Source organism: Molossus molossus, unplaced genomic scaffold (genome assembly GCF_014108415.1).
Source record: "Molossus molossus isolate mMolMol1 unplaced genomic scaffold, mMolMol1.p scaffold_m16_p_8, whole genome shotgun sequence".
In the NCBI taxonomy this organism is placed as follows: domain Eukaryota; kingdom Metazoa; phylum Chordata; class Mammalia; order Chiroptera; family Molossidae; genus Molossus; species Molossus molossus.
In genome coordinates this window covers 11,107,820-11,129,497 of record NW_023425402.1, presented here as the reverse complement: position 1 = coordinate 11,129,497, position 21,678 = coordinate 11,107,820, and the positions used below count along the sequence as shown (strand labels likewise).

The following is a 21,678-nucleotide window of genomic DNA, read 5'->3' as shown; positions in this document are numbered from 1 at the left end:
ACAGGATTAACTCCATTACATCCATCTATCTATCTATCTATCTATCTATCTATCTATCTATCATCTATCTATCTATCTATCTATCATCTCTATTATAGATATAAAACAATACATAATATATACAAATATTCCATTATATAGATCACATTTCCTTTTCCCATTCGTCCATCAGCAACACCACATTGATCTGTATCTTGGTTAATGCTGCAATAAATATGGGAGTGCAGGGATCGCTTAGGCATCCTGATTTGAATTCTTTCAGATGTATACCCAGGAGTGGGTTTGCTGGATCACATGGCAGCCCTGTTTCTAATGTTTTGAGGAGCTTCCATACCGGTTTCCGCAGTGGCTGCACCAGCTTGCTTTGCCCCCAGCGGAGCACAAGGGAGCCCACGCTGTCTCGGTAGGACCATTGCACGGGAAGCAGTCCCTCTTTCTCCAGTCCTGGCCTCTTCCAAAGCAGAGCTAGATGAGTTGCCCTTCCTAGAACCCCTTGCTTGTCCCCACAGAACTTCTAATTTCCTATTGAAAATCTGTATCGCTCATCAGACCCCAATCTCTGAGAGAGAAGAGGCAGTTTTGCTCAGCTCAGGATCCCCAACCAGCACCTGGCGGTCACAGAACAAGTGCTATTTATTCAATGAATGAATAATAAAAAACAGAATGACTTTAGTGCTAAAAAGAAGCTCTGGCACTGGGGAAGAAAGGATTAAAGAACAGGGAAAGGCGTGGTGACTGCCACCCCATTAACCACTCCCCAGGCCGGCTCTGGAGCTCAGCCCACAGCGCAGGCCTCCGCAGTGCACATGCGCAGCGCTCTCCGCTCGGCCCACCCCTCAGTCCTTCCCCCGGGCCGCCCCACTCCATCAGCAACCAATTAGCGAGAGGAGGCGGTCCTGGTTGGCGCATTGCTCTGTGGGTAGCGTCCCTAGTTACTGTTGCTAAGGCTGCGGCTAGCCCGAGGTGGTGGGACTCAAGTTTGGGGAGCCAGAGCCGGGGAGGAGATGGTGAAGCAGACGATCCAGATATTCGCCAGGGTGAAGCCCACTGTCCGGAAGCAGCCACAAGGGGTACGGGTCGGAGCAGGGAGAGCGCGGGAGCCGCGGGTCCTCCCAGGCTGGGGGAGGGCGGCACGAGACGGGCCCGGGCCTGGGGGAGGGGTTGGGCGTCGGGCACCTGCCGCCCGGCTCCCGCACACTCCGTTGGAGGAGCCCTGGCAGCCACGCAGACAGCAGCGCACTGCTGTCAGGACTCGGGCAGACAGACACCCGGGCACTCCCACCCTGCACAGCCTGTGGGGCTGACATGCCCTGCTCAGAGCACATACATGCACCTGGCACACCTGGTCACGCAGGGGCGGATGCGCCCCAGCTACGCACCCTTGAGTGTATGTGTGTCATGCATCTCTGCCGACACACATACACTCAAAACTTAACCTTTCGCAAACTCAGGCAAAGCGTGTAAACAAGAGATGCGTGTCCATACGTGTCTAAGAAGATATAGATAATAGATTCAAATGCTGATGCACAGAGTATACACTATGGGTCATCACACAGTGGGCTCTTAGAATTTGTTGACCCTATTTTCATTCTGCAACAGAAACGTGAGTGTTGGCATATACTCGTTGCATGTATACGTAGATGTGTATGCATCCTGACACACGACACATGTACTTTTTGTTCAGAAAACATTAAGTTACTAGGTGCTTCCTCTAGTGTGCTAAGCTCAGAAGGGTACAAAGAAGGTTAAGAAACTGCCTTTGCTCTGGGCAGTTACTTTGAATGAGATACTTTTGAAATGTTTCAAAACATTGTTTTCTCCTCTTGGAAAGGGGCGTGGTCATTCTTACCACTTTCGTGCTTTGTCTGCATTAGCTCTGGTTCTGATGAGAACCTTGCAAGATTAACGTCATCTTCCTCATTTTATAGATGGGGAAACTGAGTCTCAGATCAGTTGAATAATGTGGCTAAGCTGCCCACCTCCTGAGTGGCAGAACCCTGATTTTAATGTAGGATTTTTTAATTCCAAAGCTCTTTGACTCTTCAGACCAAATCTGTTTGTCTCACAAAGTGAGGATTTAGGCAAGAGCAATTGGAGTTATATTGATCTGTGCCTGGAAAGGGTATATTATTACTATTTTATCTCTAGCCCACATCTACACTTTTACACTGTGCACATGTATAAATGTAACATGATAGCATCTCATAGCTTAGCATTTGCAAACCTGTAATTTATGTGTTTAAAGTAAAGAGAATATACTGTCTTTGTCATCACTCTTTTACTCATCAAATGCATTCAGAAGATGCATGAGAAGACTCCAAGAAAATATTGGCTTTTTCCCCCGCTTCTTTTTTAGGAATAAAGCATTGTAGAAAGGAGCCATGGGTATCTTCCCAATCTCTCTCCTCTTACATTCACTTACAAGAAAGTTTTTAAAAGTGCATCATATGTACAAAGTATATGTAACGTCTGCCCTCTGCCTCCGTCAGATTCTTAGTAAAAATGTTGAGTTTATGTACATAGACTCAACAGTCAGAAGCAGGTGCTTGGATATGGTAATGCCAGAGGACAGAGGCAGGACTGCGGGATGTGTTGGTGGAAAATCTTGGATTTAATAGTGAACTTTCTTTTTTACAATGCAATGATGAGACATTTTAATGTGCCTTCTTTTGCATTTCTTGGGAGAGATTCTGTGGAGTAGATTGGTACTGCAGGAAGTATTTTTAGGTATCATATCATACTGTATTTTAACAATGTCAGATTTGTTACTGAGATGCAACATTATGCCACATACACAAAAATAAGAGAGCACAGATGAACACATTTTGAGTTACTGTATCTCTGCTCTGCCTTAGAAATTCCATTTTTAGCATCCTATCTTTTTGCCCCCAAAGATTGTATGGTTGCTTCTCAAACTAGAAATACTGCTTGTAGTGTTAAACCAAGAGTGATTTAAAGTGTTCTTCTTTTTCCCTGTTCATTTTATGGCTCCACTACTTCATTAGTCTTATTTCTTGAGGCACTATAAATTCAATTATAGTGATTTATAGATTAATAAATCAGAAAATACTTAAGATGAACCTCTGATAATGGCAGTACGTTACATTTGTGCAGTGCTTTGTATATTTTGAAATATTTTCATATTCATCTTTTCATTAGTAATAATTGTCTTCTATTCTTAAAATACTACTCTATCTTAAATGCTTTTGTGACTAAGGGTAGAAAGCCAATCTATTAGACTAAATAAGTTTTCTGGTTTTAAGGGGCTTTTCGTAACGCCTTAAAGAATGGCCTACTGATGGTGGTGGATAGTATTCCTACTCTAGTAGATGGTCCTTTCGGTCTGCTGAGCACTGAGTGTTAACAGGGTTTTTGTTGTTGTTGTTGTTGTTTTTAATGTGTGGCAACCCTCACTCCGTTATGTTTTATGTCTTACAATCCCCTTTACTACCTGTCTGGCCATCAATCTTTTTTTTTTAAAATCTTTATTGTTGAAGTATTACAGATATGTCCCCACACCCTTTTTTCCCTCACTGACCCCCTCCTCCCCACTTCCACCCCCCTCCTGCTTTCCCCAAACTATTGTCTGTGCCCATTGGTTGTGCATATATACATGTAAGTTCTTTGGTTTATCTCTTACCAACCCCCCCACTCCCCTTCCCTCTGAGGTTTGTCAGTCTGTTCCCTACTTCCATGTCTCTGGATCCAATTTGATCAACAGCTTATTTTGTTCATGATATTCCATAAATAAGTGAGATCATGTGGTGCTTATTATTATTATTATTTTTAAATGTAGTGCCCTATAGATACAATTTTTAAATGCCTCTTGAAAAAACCTAGCCAGAAAGCCTTGGCCCTGATGCCATTACTTTCTACAAGTAATTTCATTTTACACAGCTTCTTCACATTTTAAATGAGAGTGTCCAATAAAAATCTGCTTAGGAAAATTATTCCGATTTTCCGGAGCTTTAGGTAGGCCTTTGCTTGTTTAGGAATATGACTTTTCCCCCATAAGCATCTAATGGGTCTTAAACAGGAAGTACTGCCTGTCAGAAAGAATTTTATTTCCTGGTGAAAGACAAGAAGTCTTTCTTAAAAACCTCTAAATCTAATGACTAACATTTTTTATGGTGCATTACAAAATGCTTCCATTTCCATGACATCATCTGATCCCCGCAGCAATCTTATAAAGGAGGCAACTCTGTTTTCCCCATTTTCTGTATAAGGCACCGAGGTTCTGAATGGAGTGGCTGGTCGCACATCTGGTAAATTGAGATCAGCGTTGGACCCAGGTCCTTGGACACAAAACCTTATGCTTTTTTTTTTTTTATTTTTTTATTCCACATGACCTCTTTATAGGCTTGGCTTTTGATTTTTATGGCCAATAAATAAAGGAGTAGGTAACCAAGAAGACAATCAGAGAATATTACAGTTTTAAGGGAGTTGGTTAAGACCCTTCATTTCTGTATCAGCCTAGAGAGATTAAGTGAGTTTTTCCCCCTAGGTCTTTTGCTAATTAGTGGCTGAGCTGGGAGTAGAACCTTGAAAATGACATCAAAGACATGAAATATATGTGTCTTTTGAAACCACATGTCTTTTATCAAATGCCCGAATACGTCTCATGAAAGCTTGGGCTTCTTTGAACATGACTTGAATTCGAGCATTCTTTTGAGTTCTCTGAGAAGTCTCAGATTCTGCTCCTTTTATCTTCTTGTCTAACATTTTGTAAGTGCTCAGAAATGCTTGCTGCTTGTAGTAAAGTGTTAATTTCTGGTCCACAATTCCAAAGCAATATTTAGTGAATATGTTGCTTTCCAGGTTATTAGTTTCTCAACAACAGAGACACACAGATGTTCAAATTTGAATATTAGATTAGTCAAAGAGGCTCTATCTAAGCTTTGGTAGAGCATTGATTTAGATTTTACCTCCAGTCCAGGTGCATATATTTGTTTGAGTCTGCACACAGTTCAAGGAGGAAATTACCCAAAGTATACTATGTTTTGACTTTATATCTTAAACATATAATTTTTAATAAAGTTACAATGTACATCATAATAACATAGTCACAGTTAAAGCCTGAAATTTACTGTTTTATATTCATTTGCTGTCTTCATATTTGCAGATTTATTCCATAGATGAAGATGAAAAATTAACACCTAGCTTGGAAATCATCTTACCTCGTGATCTGGCAGATGGATTTGTGAATAATAAGCGAGAAAGCTACAAATTTAAGTAAGTTTTCTCTTTCTCTTTCATTTCTGTTTTGCTAATGAACTAACTCATACTGCGTTAATATCCACTGTGGAATGGTCAGCACCATCTCTTGGGAAGAATGTAGTGCAATTCTCTGTCTCATCTGGCAGGTAGGATTTCAGCTATCTTTTCGCTGCTGTGCCCAGAGTTGAAGAGAGGGTTTATTTCTGTAGCCACCATGTTTATTCCAAGACTCCAGCCCTTCTTTACATCATTGTTATCCTTTTCCTACCTGGCCCACTACGAGTCAGCACTTACAGGAAGTTCAACGTGTGACTAAACTTTATTAAAGCTAAGAACCGAAGGTTCCGTCCGTATCGTGCACAGGGGAGCTTTCTTTATAACGTGAGTGATATACAGACCTCAACACATCTGAACACCCCGTATCTGCACTGTCCAATGTAGCAGCCACTAGCCACGGGCGGCCCTCACACACTCGAGATGTGGCCAGTCCAAACTAGGATGTGCCAGAGTGGAAAAGGTAGCAAGGAGTTTTGAAAGCTTCACATGGGAAAAAAATAATAATATAAAATATCTCAAGAATATTGTCATATTGATTCCATATTAAAATGATAACATTTTAAAATATATTGTGTTAAGATATATTAAAATTAATTTTATCTGTTTCTTTTTGCTTTTTTTAAAATCCTCATCCAAGGATTGGTATTTTAGAGAGAGCAAGAGAGACATCAATATGAGAGAGAAACATTTCATCAGTTACCTCCGGTACACGTTCTGTTGGGGGACCGAACACGCAGCCTAGGTACTTGCCCTGGCAGAGAATCAAACCCACAACCTTTTGATGTACAGGACGGTGCTCCAATCAACTGAGCGACCCAGTCAGCACTGTTTTCTTTCTACTTTTTAAAAAAATGTGGCTACTAGGAAATTTTAAATAACATGTATAATCACATTGTGGATTGCATTCCATTCCTCTTGGACAGTGCTAAACTGCGTGGTTCGGGTGAAAAGTACCGAGCGGACACCCCTAGACTATGTGCTTTGCGTCCAAACACTCTCCCCGTAGCCAGGCCTGGAATTGGGGACCTATGGCTATTCCATACTGTCTTTATTCTCCAGTTCCAGATTATGTGATCTCCTTTAAACCCCACTTTTGATTTTTGGAGACTTTTGAGCCCAAGTTAAACCCATATTTGATCTGTGGCTTCTACTTAGGTGGTGGATTTCGGGGTTCTGAGGAAGGAATCCTAATTGCTCTCTTGCATTTCTCTCTAGGCTGTTTACATAGTCCTTATTTTGAAGCTATTTCTGCCCATGCCCTTTGAATAAAACCATGCAGATATTTTGTTGTATGGTCCTTTCTTTCTCTCATATGTATTTACTCTTATTTGTTTGTCTTGTAAAGTTCCCTTTGGTCTTCACAACTCTGTCCTTTGTCTCTCGTGTATGTATCTCTCCTCCCACTTCACCCCATCTTCTGGTGTCTCCTTTTACACTGAGTATCAGCAGGATTCAAGCGCATGCTCACCAATCGCGGTGGTCTGCACCTTGTTTATGGGCTCCCCATTGCCCTTCATTCTGTCCTTTAAGAAGAAGCCTTATAATGAATGACTTGATCTCTCTGAAGAGGGCGTTCTCCACTGATGTAAGCATGTGCATACCTTTGTAGCTATGACTTCGTGACAGCAGGCCTAGTCCGTTCTCTACAAGCCACATTTTGCTAGAACATTTTATTCAACTTGATTCTGTTTGATTATTAAGGAATAGTTAGCCATACCTCTATGCATTGGCCCTTTCCACTCTTCCTTTTTTTTTAATCCTCACCCCGAGGTCCTGGCTGGTTTGGCTCAACGGTAGAGCGTCGGCCCACAGACCAATCTTCACCCCGAGGATATTTTTCCAGCGATTTTCAGATAGAGTGGGAGATAGGGAGAGAGGGAGAGAAAGAGAGAGAGAGAGAGAGAGAGAGAGAGAGAGAGAGAAACATCAATGTGAAAGAGGCATATTGACACATTGATCGGTTGCCTCCTGCACAATTCCAACCAGGGCCAAGATCAATTGCAACTGATGTATGAGCCCTTGACCGGAATTGAACCCATGACCCTTTGGTCCACATGCTGACACTCTAACCACGGAGCCAAATCAGCCAGGGCCTAAAGTATTCTTTATGTTACAAAGATAGAGTGCATTTAAATATATGCTATTGAAAAAGTGCTGTTTGCTTATTTTTATTTATTTTTTCCTTTGTGGTAGTACTTTTTCTTTTTATTAATTAATTAATTTATTTTTGTTACAGATGTTTCTCCTTTTACCCCACTGATTTCCCCCTCCCCCTCGTTCCCTGCCCTGTCCCCAGCTTTGATGTCCATGTCCATTCCTCATGCATACATGCATATAAGTTCTGTGGTTTATCCCCCACCACCCCCTCTTCTGGGGATTGTCAGTCTGTACCCCACTTCCACGTCTCTGGGACTACCCCCTTCCTCAGACTGTTATGTTCATTATATTCCACAAATAAGTGAGATCATATGATACTTGTCTTTCTCTGTTTGGCTTGTTTCTCTTAGGATAATACTCTCCAGGTCCCTCCATGTAGTCTCAAAGGATAAGAGATCTTTCTTCCTTACAGCTGCATAGTACTCCATTATGTATATGTACCACCGCTTTTTTATCCATTCTTCTATTGATGGACATTTGGGCTGTTTCTAGATCTTAGCTATTGTAAATAGTGCTGCTACAAACATGGGTGTACATATATTTATTCTGATTGGTGTTTCAGGCTTCTTAGGGTATATCCCTAGAAGTGGGATCACTGGATCAAATGGAAGTTCAATTTTTAATTTTTTGAGGAAACACCATAGTGTTTTCCATAGTGGCTGCACCAGTCTGCATTCCCACCAGCAGTGTACTAGAGTCCCCTTTTCTCCACACCCTCACCAACACTTGTTGTTTGATGATTTGTTGATGGCGGCCATTCTGACAGGTGTGAGGTGATACCTCATTGTTGTTTTAATTTGCATCTCTCTGATGATTAGTGATGTTGAGCATTTCTTCATATGTCTCTTAGCCTTTTGTATGTCCTATTTGGAGAGGTGTCTATTTAGGTCCTCTGCCCATTTTTTAATTGGGTTCTTTGTCTTCCTTTTGTTGAGTTATATGAGCACTCTCTATATATTGGAAATTAACCCCTTATCTGATATATCATTGGCAATTATGCTCTCCCATACAGTGGGTAGCCTTTCCGTATTGATGATTGTATCTTTTGCTGTGCAGAAGCTTTTGAGTTTGATGTAGTCCCATGTGTTCATTTTCTCCTTTGGTTCGATTGCCTTAGGTGATGTATCAGTGAACATTCTGCTGCGTATGATGTCTGAAATTTTGTTGCCTACAGTTTCTTCTAGGATTTTTATGGATTCATGAGTCACATTTAAGTCTTTTATCCATTTTGAGTTTATTCTTGTGTAGGGTATAAGTTGATGGTCTACTTTCATTTTTTTGCATGTAGCTGTACAATTTTCCCAACACCATTTATTAAAGAGGCTGTCCTTACTCCACTGTATGCTCTTGCCACCTTTGTCAAATATTAATTGAGCATATTGCCCTGGGTTCATTTCTGGGTTCTCTGTTCTGTTCCACTGGTCTATATGCCTGTTCTTGTGCCAGTACCAGGCTGTTTTGATTACAGTGGCTTTGTAGTATAACCTGAAATCTGGTAATGTGATCCCTCCAACTTTGTTCTTCTTTTTCAAGACTGCTGAGGCTATTCAAGGTCTTTTTTGGTTCCATATGAACTTTTGAAGTATTTGTTCTAATTCTGTGAAGTATGCCATTGGTATTTTGATGGGGATTGCATTGAATCTATAGATTGCTTTGGGGACATTTTAATGATGTTAATTCTTCCAATCCATGAACAAGTCATGTGCTTCCACTTTTTTATATCTTCCTCTATTTCTTTTTTCAATGACCTGTAGTTTTCTGCGAATAGGTCCTTTATTTCTTTGGTTAAGTTTATTCCTAGGTATCTTAATTTTTTTTGCTGCAATGGTAAATGGGATTGTTTTCTTAGTTTCTCTTTCTGTGAGTTCATCATTGGTGTATAAGAATGCCATCGATTTCTTGACATTAATTTTGTATCCTGCTACTTCTCCAAATTCAATTATTAAGTCTAGTAAATTTTTGATGGAGTCTTTGGGGTTTTCTATGTATAGTATCATGTCATCTGCGAATAATGACAGTTTCACTTCCTCCTTTCCAATTTGGATCCCTTTTATTTTTTCTTTCTGTCTGATTGCTATGGCTAAGACTTCCAGTACTATGCTAAATAAGAGTGGCAAAAGTGGGCATCCTTGCCTTGTTCCTGTTCTTAAGGGAAATGCTTTTAGTTTTTGCCCATTGAGTATGATGTTGGCTGTAGGTCTTTTATATATGGTCTTTATTATGTCAAGATATGATCCCTCTATTCCCACATTGCTGAGTGTTTTTATGAGAAATGGATGCTGGATTTTGTCAAAGGCTTTTTCAGCATCTATTGATATGATCATGTGTTTTTTATTCTTCATTTTACTTATGTGGTGTATCACGTTTATTGATTTGCGAATATTGTACCAGCCTTGCATCCCTGGGATGAATCCCACTTGGGTCATGGTGAATAATTTTTTTTGGTGTATTGCTGGATCCAATTTGCTAGTATTTTGTTCAGGATTTTGGCGTCTATGTTCATCAGGGATATTGGCCTATAGTTTTCTTTCTTTGTAGTGTCTTTTTCTGGTTTTGGAATTAGAATTATGCTGGCTTCATAAAACAAGTTTGGAAGTCTTCCTTCTTCTTGAATTTTTTGAAATAGTTTGAGGAGAATGGGTGTTAGTTCTTTTTTGAATGTTCGATAAAACTCCCCCATGAAGCCATCCGGGCCAGGGCTTTTGTTTGCTGGGAGAGTCTTTATTACATCTTCAATTTCTTCTGTGTTATTGGTCTGTTCAAGTTTTCTATCTCTTCCTTGGCCAATTTTGGGAGACTATGTGTTTCTAGAAATTTGTCTTTTTCGCTTAGATTCTCGAATTTGTTGCCATATAATTGTTCACAGTAGTTGTTAACGATCTTTTGTATTTCTGCGGTGTCAGTTGTTACTTCTCCTCTTTCATTTCTGATTTTGTGTATTTGGATTCTCTTTCTTTGTTTCTTGGTGAGTCTAGCTAAGGGTCCATCAATCTTGTTTATCTTTTCGAAAAACCAGCTCTTTGTTTCATTTATCCTTTGAATTGTTTTTTTGGACTCTATGTCGTTTATTTCTGCTCTGACCTTTACTACTTCCTTCCTTCTACTTGCTCAGGTGTTTTCTTTTGTTTGCTCTCTAGTTCTTTAAGTTGTGAGGTTAGATAGTCTATTAGAGATTTTTCTTGTTTTTTTGAGGTAGGCCTGCAGTGCTATGAAATTCCCTCTCAGAACTGCTTTCGCTGCATCCCATAGATTTTGTGTTGTTGTGTCTTCATTTTCATTGGTTTCCAGGAAGTTTTTAATTTCTTCCTTGATCTTCTCGGTAACCCATTCATTGTTTAATAACATGCTATTTAGCATGCATGTGTTCAAATGTCTTTGCATGTTCTTGTTTCAATTGATTTCTAGTTTCATGCCATTGTAATCTGAGAAGGTGCTTGATATGATTTCAATCTTCTTGAACTTGTAGAGACTTAGTTTGTGTCCTAACATGTGGTCTATCTTTGAGAATGCCCCATGCGCACTTGAGAAGAATGTTTATTTTGTAGTTTTGGGGTGTACTTCTCTGTATATATCTATTAAATCCATTTGGTCTAGTGCTTCATTTAGAGTCTCTGTGTCCTTGCTAATTTTTTGTCTAGAGGATCTATCCAGTGATGTCAGTGGGGTGTTGAAGTCCCCTGCTATGATTGTATTGCTATCGATTTCTCCTTTGAAGTCCTCCAGAAGATTTTAAATATATTTTGGTGCTCCTATATTGGGTGCATATATGTTTATTAAGGTTATATCTTCCTGTTGGATAGATCCTTTCAATATTATGTAGTGGCTTTCTTTGTCTCTAGTTATGGCCTTCATTTTGAAATCTATTTTATCAGATATGAGTATTGTTACCCCAGCTTTGTTTTCCTTTCCATTTCCTTGGAAGATTTTTTTTTATCCCTTCACTTTCAATCTATGTGAGTCTTTTGTTGTGAGGTGGGTCTCTTGTAAACAACATATAGATGAGTCATGCTTTCTTATCCAATCAGCTACTCTGTGTCTTTTTATGGGAGCATTCAGTCCATTCACATTTAAGGTGATTATTGATATGTACTTATTTATTGCCATTTTTATTTAGTGTGGTTATATTTTTCTTCCCATTTCTCCTGCTAATTATAGCAGTCCTTTTAACATTTATTGCAATGCTGGTTTGGGGCTAATATATTCCCTTATCTTTTTTTTTTGTCTGGGAAGCTCTTTATTTGACCTTCTATTTTGAATGATAGCCTTGCTGGGTAGAGTAGTCTTGGATTCAGATCCTTGTTTTTCATGACCTTGATTACTTCAAGCCATTCCCTTCTGGCCTGTAGTGTTTCTGTTGAGAAGTCAGCTGAGAGCCTTATGGGGGTGCCTTTGTAGGTAACCTGTTGCTTATCTCTTGCTGCTTTTAGGATTCTCTCTTTGTTTTTAATTTTTGACACTTTGATTTCTATGTGTCTTGGTGTGGGCCTGTTTGGGTTCTCTTTCCTTGGGGCTCTCTGTGCTTCTTGAACTTGAATGCCTTCTTCCTTCACCACATTAGGGAAGTTTTCTGACACTATTTCTGCAAATATATTCTCTAACACTTGCTCATTTTCTTCTTCTTCGGGGACTCCTATGATGTGAATATTATTACGTTTCCAGTTGTCCCACAGTTCTCTTAAGCTGTCTTCCTGTTTTTTAATTGTTTTTTTTCTTTTTGGTTTTCTGATTGGTTGATTTCTTTCTACCCTGTCTTCTAATTCATTGATCCAGTTCTCACCTTCCTCTACTCTGCTATTTAGACTTTCCAATGTGTTTTTCATTTCTGATATGTCATTCTTCATTTCTTCTTTCTTCTTTTTAATTTCCAACTGGTTGATTTTCAACATTTCTATGTCTTTACTCATGGTGCTCATGTCTTTACACATCCTGTTGAGCTTCCTCAAGATCATGGCTCTGAATTCTAGTTCTGTTAACTTGCATAACTGCATCTCATTTATCTCATCTTCGGTAGAGGTCTCTTGTTCTTTCATTTGGCTTTTGTTTCTGTGTTTCACCATTTTGGCTATCACAGTGGGCTTTGGAGCCTGCCAAATTTTCCCTGTGGGTGTTGGTGTTCTGCTGTTTGTGGCTCCCTCTCCTGGGTTTGGATGAGGCAGGGAGGACCCACTTTAAACACCACTGTCAAGTTTTAAATTTTCTGGTTAGAGTTGCTAGCCCTGGGAATGGTAGTTATCCTCTAGCTTTTTTGCCTGGAGGGTATTAGTAGAGGTCACCTGAAGAACCTTGGTTCCTGAGTTGAATGAAAAACTCCCTCAGGTGCTCAGTGTAAGAGGATTTCCCGAGGGTGGGGCAGCTGCTGGTTGTTAATGGGCCTCAATTAGCATTTCAATGGCCACCAGGTGGGGTTGAATCTTGGAGGAAGGGGCCACCCCTCTCCCCAGGGCCCTGGGAAGGAGTAAGATGACCACAGTCCTGCATGGCTGCAACTCAACAAAAGCTCTGAGCACCCTCCAGATCCCGAGTGTCCCCACACAGTTCCAGTCTAGTCTGCCCTCCCTCTCCTGGAGCCCAAGCTGAGTGGCTGCTGCCAATTTAGCCTCTGTCCTGGCTTTGCACTGTGGAGCTGCTTGGGACTTTAACCCGAGGGCATTGCTGCCAGGTAAGGCCGTCTCTCCCGGTGGAGGCTGTGGCAGCTCCCAGCCGAGGGCATAACACCTAGCCGAGGTCGCAGGTCCCAACCGAGGCCGCAGGTCCCAGCCAAGGCCGCAGATCCCAGCCGGGCCACCTCAGATCCCAGCCAAGATCGCAGGTCCCAGCCGAGGTCGCAGATCCCAGCCAAGGCTGCTGAGGACTGTGGACTCCCAGCCCCCCTCTCACGTCTCCGCAGTCCTACCAGGATCGAGTCAGTGTCCCTCGTTATGTGGTCCTCCAAGCTGCGTTTCGGTTGCCTTTTCCTGACGATTTGCCTTTATTTTCGTTGTAATTCCAGTTTGGTCCTGGGAGATGGTCTGTGTAGCTCCATTCACTCTGCCGCCATTTTCCTAGTCTGTTTGCTTATTTTTAAATCTTTTAATTATTCATTCTAAATCTCCAAAATAGAAACATTGGTTTGGTATTTTCAATGAAGAAGTTAATAAAATACTTAACTTATACATATATTCAGAGAGATATATTTAAGCATTTTAAGGCTGTTTTTCTCCCCAGAAAATGTATTCAATCAATAAGTATTTATTGGCTGCCCCGTGTGCTGTTTCCGTGGCCAGGAATACGGCGGGGGTGCAGCAGAGGCCCCTGCTCTCATGTTGTTCCCATCTCAGTGGGAGGAGATGGACACGCAGATCAATAAGTAAAATCGCGTCAGGAAGTGTTAAGTGCTGGGGAGCAAAATGAGGCAGGAACGGGGACTGAGGAGTGCAGGGGCAAAGGGCAGCAAAGGGGGGGAAGGTGGCAGGATTTCCCAGGGCAGTCAGGTGACATTTGAACAAGAACTTGAAGGAGGTAAGGAAGCCAGACTTTCAAATATCTGAGGGATGGGAATTCCAGGCCGAGAATGTAGCAGGAGCAACGTCCCTGAGATGGGAGAATCCCGGGCTCCTTTGCAGATTCTGGATCTGTGTGGCTTGAGGAGAGATGAGGGGGAGCGTGTGGGGGTGTTTAAAGGGGCCGCAGAGTGGTCAGATCACATGGAGCTTTTCCCTAAAGTGCCTGGAAGGCAATGGAGTGTTTTGATCAGAATAACGAAAAAGCCTCATTTAAGTTTGAGCGGGACCATTCTTGCTAACATGTGGCAAATAGACTGTACAGGAGTGAAGGAGACCAGGCAAGGCATTTTGGTAACTTGGGCTGGGGTAGTGGCAGGTGGAAATGTTGAGAAATGGTTGGATTCTGCATGCATTTTAAAGGTCAGAGATGACCGAGTTTGCTGATGGGTTGGGTATAGAGTGTAATGGAAAGAGAGGAGTCAAGGATGCCCTAAGGGTTTTGGACCGAGCTTTTAGAAGGATGGAATTGTCATTTACTGGGATGAAGAAAACTGGGACAAATAGTGTTGGGGTGGGACACTGTCAGCATATGCCAGATTTGAGGTGGAGTTTAGAGAAAGTCTACACAACCTCCTGATACATGAAGGGGCCCCTAGGAATCAAGAAACCCGTTATGTCTCAAGGTGTAGCATTGATTTGCTCCAGGACCTTGAATCAATTGCATTATTTCCCTGGCATAAAGCAACTTCTTCAGCTGTAAAAGATTAGGCTCAACTTGTCACACTCTATGATTCCATTTTGCTCTTCAAGGATTTTCAAGAAAGAGATGACCATAATGCCTTTTCAGATGGTTATGCAACTATTATCATATATAATAAAATATTTCAGGATGATGATATTTGATGTTTAATGCTATTGTGTGGTTTATTGAAACACTAGCCATCTCTCTGGCTTACAAGATAGATGTCATTCCTGTTACTTAAGGAAGTGGGGCTGGGAATGGCTATTATCCTCATCCCCCAAAGCACCGCTGCTCTGTGTTCAGATGTCACAGTCGCAGGTCTCTGAACAGCTGAGCAGCCACATCCCATGTCCATATCTGAGGCTCTGGCGCACCTACAGGGTTTGCAGTGTGCCCCGGGCACCCTCAGTAAATGGGGTTGTCTAAAACATCCTCTGGACTGCCGATGAACGTAGTAGCCAGAGTGCCCTACAATCTCTGTTTGTATACAGTTTCATATTTGCTTCTTCAATAGGGAGGTTGTTAAGCCATAGGGATCTTTTGAAGTTAATTTTGATGAAAGACAATGAGTTTTGTTCTATTTTATATTTCCAGCCCAGCTCCAGATATCCTTCTGAACTCCTCAGAGGTGCAAACAGTCCCCCATTTCATGCAGTCTCTACGCTGAAGTTGTACCCACTTCACTTGTTAGGTAGACACATAGACCAAAGTTACCCAGGTCCCTCAGAAAGCCGCTTAGGGTGAGCTCAACGTGTCTGTTTTAAAGGTTTTGCTTCAAAGCATCCCCACCTCACCCCGCCCGGCAATTTTTATTTTGAGAACTTTTCAGTATGCCAAAGAGGTGGGAAGAGAATGCCCTCAACGCTCCTACCCTCTGTGTGGGAGACCCACCAGTCGTTAACATTTTACCTTACACAGTTCGTTCATGTTCTCTCTCCATGATGTTCTCGTGGGGGACAGGCTTGCTGATGGCAACTTACCACACTGTAAAAGAGGAGGTTGTGTGTTTCCTACCCCCGCCAGCCGAGTCAGAGCCCCTGCACGGGAGAGCGAACTTGACACCGTTCTCCCTCCCCGTGCTCCTGGCCTCGCCAGTCCCACGCAGGCTGCTCTCGACAGGACAGGTCTATCTCAGGTCACTTTTTGACTTTTGACTCATGATCCACAAAGTGAGAGAAGCTTCCCTGAAAACGGAGTAGCTCACGCTAGGATGTAATACCTAATTAATGGAAAGTAAGCTTCAGTTCAAAGTGTTCAAGCCAAGTTCAACGAGCACACATTGCTCAGCCGCATTCTTTCCCTCCAGGTCGCACATCAGCGGTTCTTCGGCTGTTTACGTCCTGTTCTTGGGTTTCCGTTTCATGCACTTATCTCGACTTGAATTTGATGCCAGTTGCAGACACTGTCCCTCTTGAGGGCTAAAAACACACAGTTTATTATTTGGTTCAAAGCTGCTGCAGTTTTTCAGAGGGATTTATTGTGCAGATCTTGTCAAAGCAATACTGTTTACCCACCATTGGTATACGGGATACAACGGCGCACTGTGGTGGGGACCACAGGGCCGACATTGTGCTGGGTTAGGTAAGCCCAGTGATGTAAATATGGGGTCATTTACAAAGCTGTCAGGGGAAAAAAAATAATCCAATAGTGTTTGAAGGCTCAGCTGGAAAATAATTACTGTTTTCACATTTGCAGATTTCAAAGGATTTTTGATCAAGATGCAAACCAAGAGACCATTTTTGCAAACATTGCCAAACCAGTTGCTGAGAGGTAGGATTTCCTATATTTTGTTTAGTGGGTTAGTGGTTTTCCATCTTGTCTTCAGTGTTCAGATAACTGTGGGAATGTGCCTCAGCCTATCAGTTATGTGCTCAGGCTACAGGGGATGTGGTGATAACATGAATATCTGTTACTCACACCACTGTTTGTTTTAGATTTAGATTCTGAGCTCCAGAGAAGTCCGTGAGATAAGCAGAATAGTTGTTGTTTGTTCCTCCCATTTCGAAAGCTCCATCAATCTCAGGCTCAGAGCGATTAAACGACTCTGTCCAGGATCGATGGCTAGTGGTGGCCGAGTCCCAGCTGGTTTTCCGTTAAGTCCAGTGCCCTTTTGTCAGTACAGTGTTTCAAACGCGCGGTTCGCTGGCTAGGTCTGGGGGCACCCGAGAGGCAGACCCCGCTCTCCCTCAGTGCAGTAACTATTCCAAAGCGTGGCCCTTAGCTTGGAGGTCCCTTTCGTCTCTGTGCATCTGGAGTTTCAGTCTGATGACTGTGGGAACCAGTCACCTGAGAAGACTGAATACATCAGAATGCCATGTTACTCCCATGTCGGCCACGTCCCCTTGGGATGAGATACTCGAGTCCTTCATCAGGACATGCTCCTTCCGCAGGGAACCTCTGCGGGAAACGCCTGCTTCCCGAGGCTGCTCGCTCAGCCCGAAATCATTTGGGGGATTTCAATGACCTAATAATCCCCAGACACATCAATCTTTATGGTGAAATGAAAACTATACCTGCTAAGTAAACCCACTTTTCAAGCCTCTTGGTCAGTAAACTCCTTGCCCAGGAGGACTGTGGGGAAGCACATTTTGTCTCTCAGACTCCTGCTTCATGGATCCTGTGGGGACCAACCCTCTCTTCCCCCAGCTTCCTCCCTGAGCTCACTGGCACGCAGCATTGTATAAGCTGAGGGGTACAACATGTTGATTTGCAACATTTATAATTGCACATTCGTCATCACCGTCGCGTCCATTTCACCAGCTGCTGTTTCTGTGGCAAGGACAAGTCAGACCTGCTCTCTTGACCATTTCAGTCGACGGCACAGTGTTGTTAGTTAGAGTCGCCGTGCTGTACCTGAGATCCCCAGACCCGTGAACGAAGCCCTTCTCTTCATACGTCTGTCTGTGCAGTGGGTCAAATGCAAGGGGGTAGGCGTAAGCTGTTCTACTCCTAGTCGGAATTCAATACGTGTTTAGATTTAATTCAGGTCTCCCAGACTGGATGTCATACAGCTCTAAGAGTCTCCTTTTGTACGACATCTTTAAGGTTGTGTCATTTTTCAGGTAGGTGATCTCATGTGTTTTATTTGGAAACTTCCTAAAGTCGTCCTGGGAGGGAACCTCAGTGCCTGTCTCGTGGGTGTCTGGTTTGCCCTCCGTGGCTGACCACTCCTCCCATCCCCCGCCCACTTCACCCCCCAGCTCTCGCTGTGCCCTCTGTCTGGAGTTCCCTTGCTTCGAAAATACACATAATTGTTTCCTCGGCTCCTTGAAGTCTTTGATCATACATCACCGCCTCAGTGAGACCTTCCTTTGCCACCCCATTCGAAACGGCCCTGCCTGTCACCTTCTCTATTTTATTTCTCCTTCAGCACCTGCCACCATCTGACAGGCGGCAGAGTTTGATTACTCATTAGTTTTTTGTCTGTCCGCCTTCCCCTGGAACAAAAGCTTCACGGAGCCTGGGGATTTGTTCTGTTCACTGATTTACAAAGACACCCAACCCAATGACGACAAGATTGAAAAAGTGACAGGCAGGAGCATCTTTCCCCGGGCTGCCCGAGCGGTCCCGGTGGGTCCTCTTTCATCAATAAGAAGTGTTCCTCTTTGTCCTCTTTAATACTTTTCTCCTTGTATCCCTTTTTTTCTGCGAAACTAATTTTGCTGATCTTTGTTTTCTGTTACCCTTTATGTGGTTTATCGTTCTTGATTTCTTAATTCAACGGCCCTGGGATAATTCTGTTTCTAAGTATAGGTCTGGCTTTTGCCTTTTTAGCCAAACTCAGGGTCCCTGATCTTCCATAGGTCACTACCACCTGTTTCTAGTCATTATGATTGCTGTAATGGGGCATTTTTCCTGCCTTCATTTATTCCTTCCATGTATCATACCCTGTTTTTTCCCCTTCTCACTGTTTGTTGGTTTGTGTTCTTTGTTGTTGCTGCAGTGCTTTCCACTTTCTCTCAAGGTGCACACGGTACTTCGACCCATCTTTGTAGTCCAAATTCAGATACAGACACTTACCTGTATTTTTCTCCATAACTGTAAGTGTGCTATCTGTCTCTGTTGGCTCAGGGATCTTAGCACACTTTTACTTCGCCTCTCCTGCCCCCCGATCACTGCAGGTGTTGCAATAAACTGACAGATTCATTCTGGATCGCTACCAGTCACTTCAAGTACCGGCATTTATTTAAATCCCTCCCCCTCTCTCTTTCTCCTTTGCTCATCGCTGTTTCTTAGACTCCTGACTCTTTCTCGGATCCCTTTTTAGTTTTGTTGGTAACCATCCTCTAGTAGTTTTGTAGTGAGAATTCAAGACTGGGGAGCTTTCTGAAGTCTTCCAGTCCCCCTCCCGGCTCACCGGCCATGTGGGTGAGTGACAGGCTCCTTCTAGGTGACAGGTTCCTTCCTCCGAACACGGCGAAGACAGTGGTCCCTGGCTGCTCTGTGCCTGCCACCGGGCAGATGTCTGGTCAACCCGGGTCTCCTTTCTTTTTAGGAAATACCTGTTTTTACTTTCTGGATGTTTTAGGGATTTTTAAATTTTTACTTGTCTTTCTGCAATGCAATATCAGTGAGTCTAGGTCTGGTTATTTTTTCATGTGTTCTTACCTCTCATTCAACCATTTCAACTCTGATACTCAAGCGCAAGGGTGTCACATGGATCATTATTTTGATCATTAAAACAGAGTTTTCTTTCTTCCAACACATCTGTTCTTTCTTTCCAGAGCTTCTAGCTCCTACTGGGACTGTCCACGCACAGCTCCAGCGTCCCCGCCTGTGGTTCTGCTCTGGAAGAACTTACAACCCCGTCTTCGCGCGTGAGAATCGGCTTTCCATCTGCGTGCACCCCTGATCACTGCCTCTTGATTTCAGTGTTTACAATTTAATCTTCCATTTGCAGGAAGTGAATGCCCGTCTGTTCTGGCTTATGGATGTGATATCCTCCCTTTACCCTCTGAAGACAAGCATGCTCTCCTTTGCAGCACTGGCTCGCGTCCCTGCACGCTTTGTCTTTCTGTGTGTGTTACTCTACTGCTGAGTTTGGCGCCTTCTCGGTGCAGGTCCTCGGGCCCTGGTGATGCTCCGAGGTGGCTCGTGCTGTCATTGGAGAGTGCCACTGACAGTTCACTGGGGTCCCCTCTGCCGTCCGTGGGGCGGACGGGCCTGGGCTGTGTGCAGGGCTCTGCCCTGAGCTGATCTCTGTGCGGGAGCCCTCTCCTCCTGGGTTGCTTACCACCAAGGGCTCGCTGGTCCCTGTCACCAGTCCAGGCTCCGAGGCCACGGGAATCTGTGCTGCAGCAGGGGGGTCCCACGGAGGCCGTCCCACGGAGGCGGTCCCACATTTCTTTGCTTCAGCTCTGAAGGAGAGGGTGACGAGGCAGGTTAATTTACTCAGTTGAGAACCTGGCATGGGGGATGACTGTTTTCATTGACTTTCACTATGCTCTGTGCAGAATGTCCACACTTGACGCCGACTCGATTGTGTGACCTTGAAATGGTAAACGTAAAGTATCAGTCAAGTCTCATGCATACACAATAATTAAAGAAATATTCACCCCACAACTTAAAAGCTAGTTTAAGAATTGTACAGTTTGACAGGCCAGGTGAATAGAAACTGCCACTGCAGATGTTAGACAGAAAGGCCCGCTAGTCCTGGGGAAGATTCGCCTTCAGGAACAAACTCCCAGCACAAGATCCAGCCACTCTACACAGACCCTTTAATGCTCTTCTGTTGGGCTGATACATTATAGCTTAATTCTGGTAACTGGATATGAGTAAAGCTAAATAAGGTCAATCCTATTTCTTTTCCAGATTCTATAACCCAGCAATCCCATTAAGATTCACCTTCTCCTACTTAACTCAAACCAGGGTGTCACTGCCGGGCTGCAGGGCTGGTGGTGAGAAGCTGTAAAGCTTTGACCGTGTATCTTTGGAAATTAAGTAGAATAATCTTTGTGGTTATTATTTAACACATGTCCTCTAGGAAGTACTCCATCACGCTGCCTCTTCTGAACTTTGTTTTTTTCTGAAATATATCCTTTTTTTTTTGAAATGTTAAAAAAATAATGCTGTTTATCATATGAATTTTACTCATGGTGTTGGACTAATTTTTATGAAGACAAAGCTCAGCAGGTCCGCAGATGTGCGCGGTGGATGGTGGGTGGGTCGCGTCATATTAGAGTTCGTAGTTTCCGTTGCTATTTTCCCAGGTGCTATGCTTCTCAGGCCGGAGTTTGTGGGTCGTGGGAGTATGGAGTGGTCTATCGGGGAGGCCTGGAACCCAAGCTAAACATAGTGTATTATCCCAGACGGTCAGTTTTACTTGAAGACTTAGAGGGACAACTGTGGAGGCTTTTCCGAGGTCCTATCACATGGTAAGTCTGCAAATTCCAGCTCTTTGGCCAATACTCTGTTCTACCTAGAGCCCGGAGCACAGGACACTTCTTTTATTTTGAGAATAAATACATTTCCAGTGAGGGTTTGGGGAAAACTGGAGATGTGTTTCAGAGGGGCCAGTGCATGACCGGGATGCACTGCTGGGGGACGGGTTGTGTCTGTGCCACGGGTCCCTTAGCTGGCGTGGGACAGCTCAGGTGTCTCTCTGAAATGAGACAACCAGGTTGGTTTGTGAAAGCTACTAGTCACCTGGGGAACCATTGCTGCTGCCCTTCTTCTTCTTCTTCTTCTTCTTCTTCTTCTTCTTCTTCTTCATTGACTTTAGAGAGAGTGGAAGGGGGAGGGAGAGCTAGAAACATCAATGAGCGAGAACATGGATTGGCGCCTCCTGCATGCCCCCACTGGGGATCAGGCCCACAACCTGGACATGTGCCCTGACCCGGAATCGGACTAGTGACCTCTTGGTGCATGGGTCGATGCTCAACCACTGAGCCACGCCGGCCGGGCGGGAAACATTGCATTTTAACCTTGATTTCCATGTCGATGAGCGATATCGAGTGTAGTATTTCGACAGGCACAAGAAGAGGGGAAGGGAAAGGAGGCTTGCGGGGCGACGGTCTCGACTCG

The 21,678-nt window shown here is 43.4% G+C and overlaps 1 protein-coding gene across 1 annotated transcript in view; it reads left to right on the top strand.

Annotated features, from left to right (window-relative positions):
* Positions 1-1,004: 1,004 nt before the first annotated feature.
* KIF6 (kinesin family member 6) overlaps positions 1,005-21,678 on the top strand; it is a 404,227-nt gene continuing 383,553 nt past the window's right edge. The window contains exons 1-3 of the mRNA XM_036248669.1: positions 1,005-1,070; positions 5,123-5,232; positions 16,351-16,425. Of these exons, the coding sequence (XP_036104562.1) occupies positions 1,005-1,070; positions 5,123-5,232; positions 16,351-16,425 (251 nt within the window). The remainder of the gene's footprint in view (positions 1,071-5,122; positions 5,233-16,350; positions 16,426-21,678) is intronic.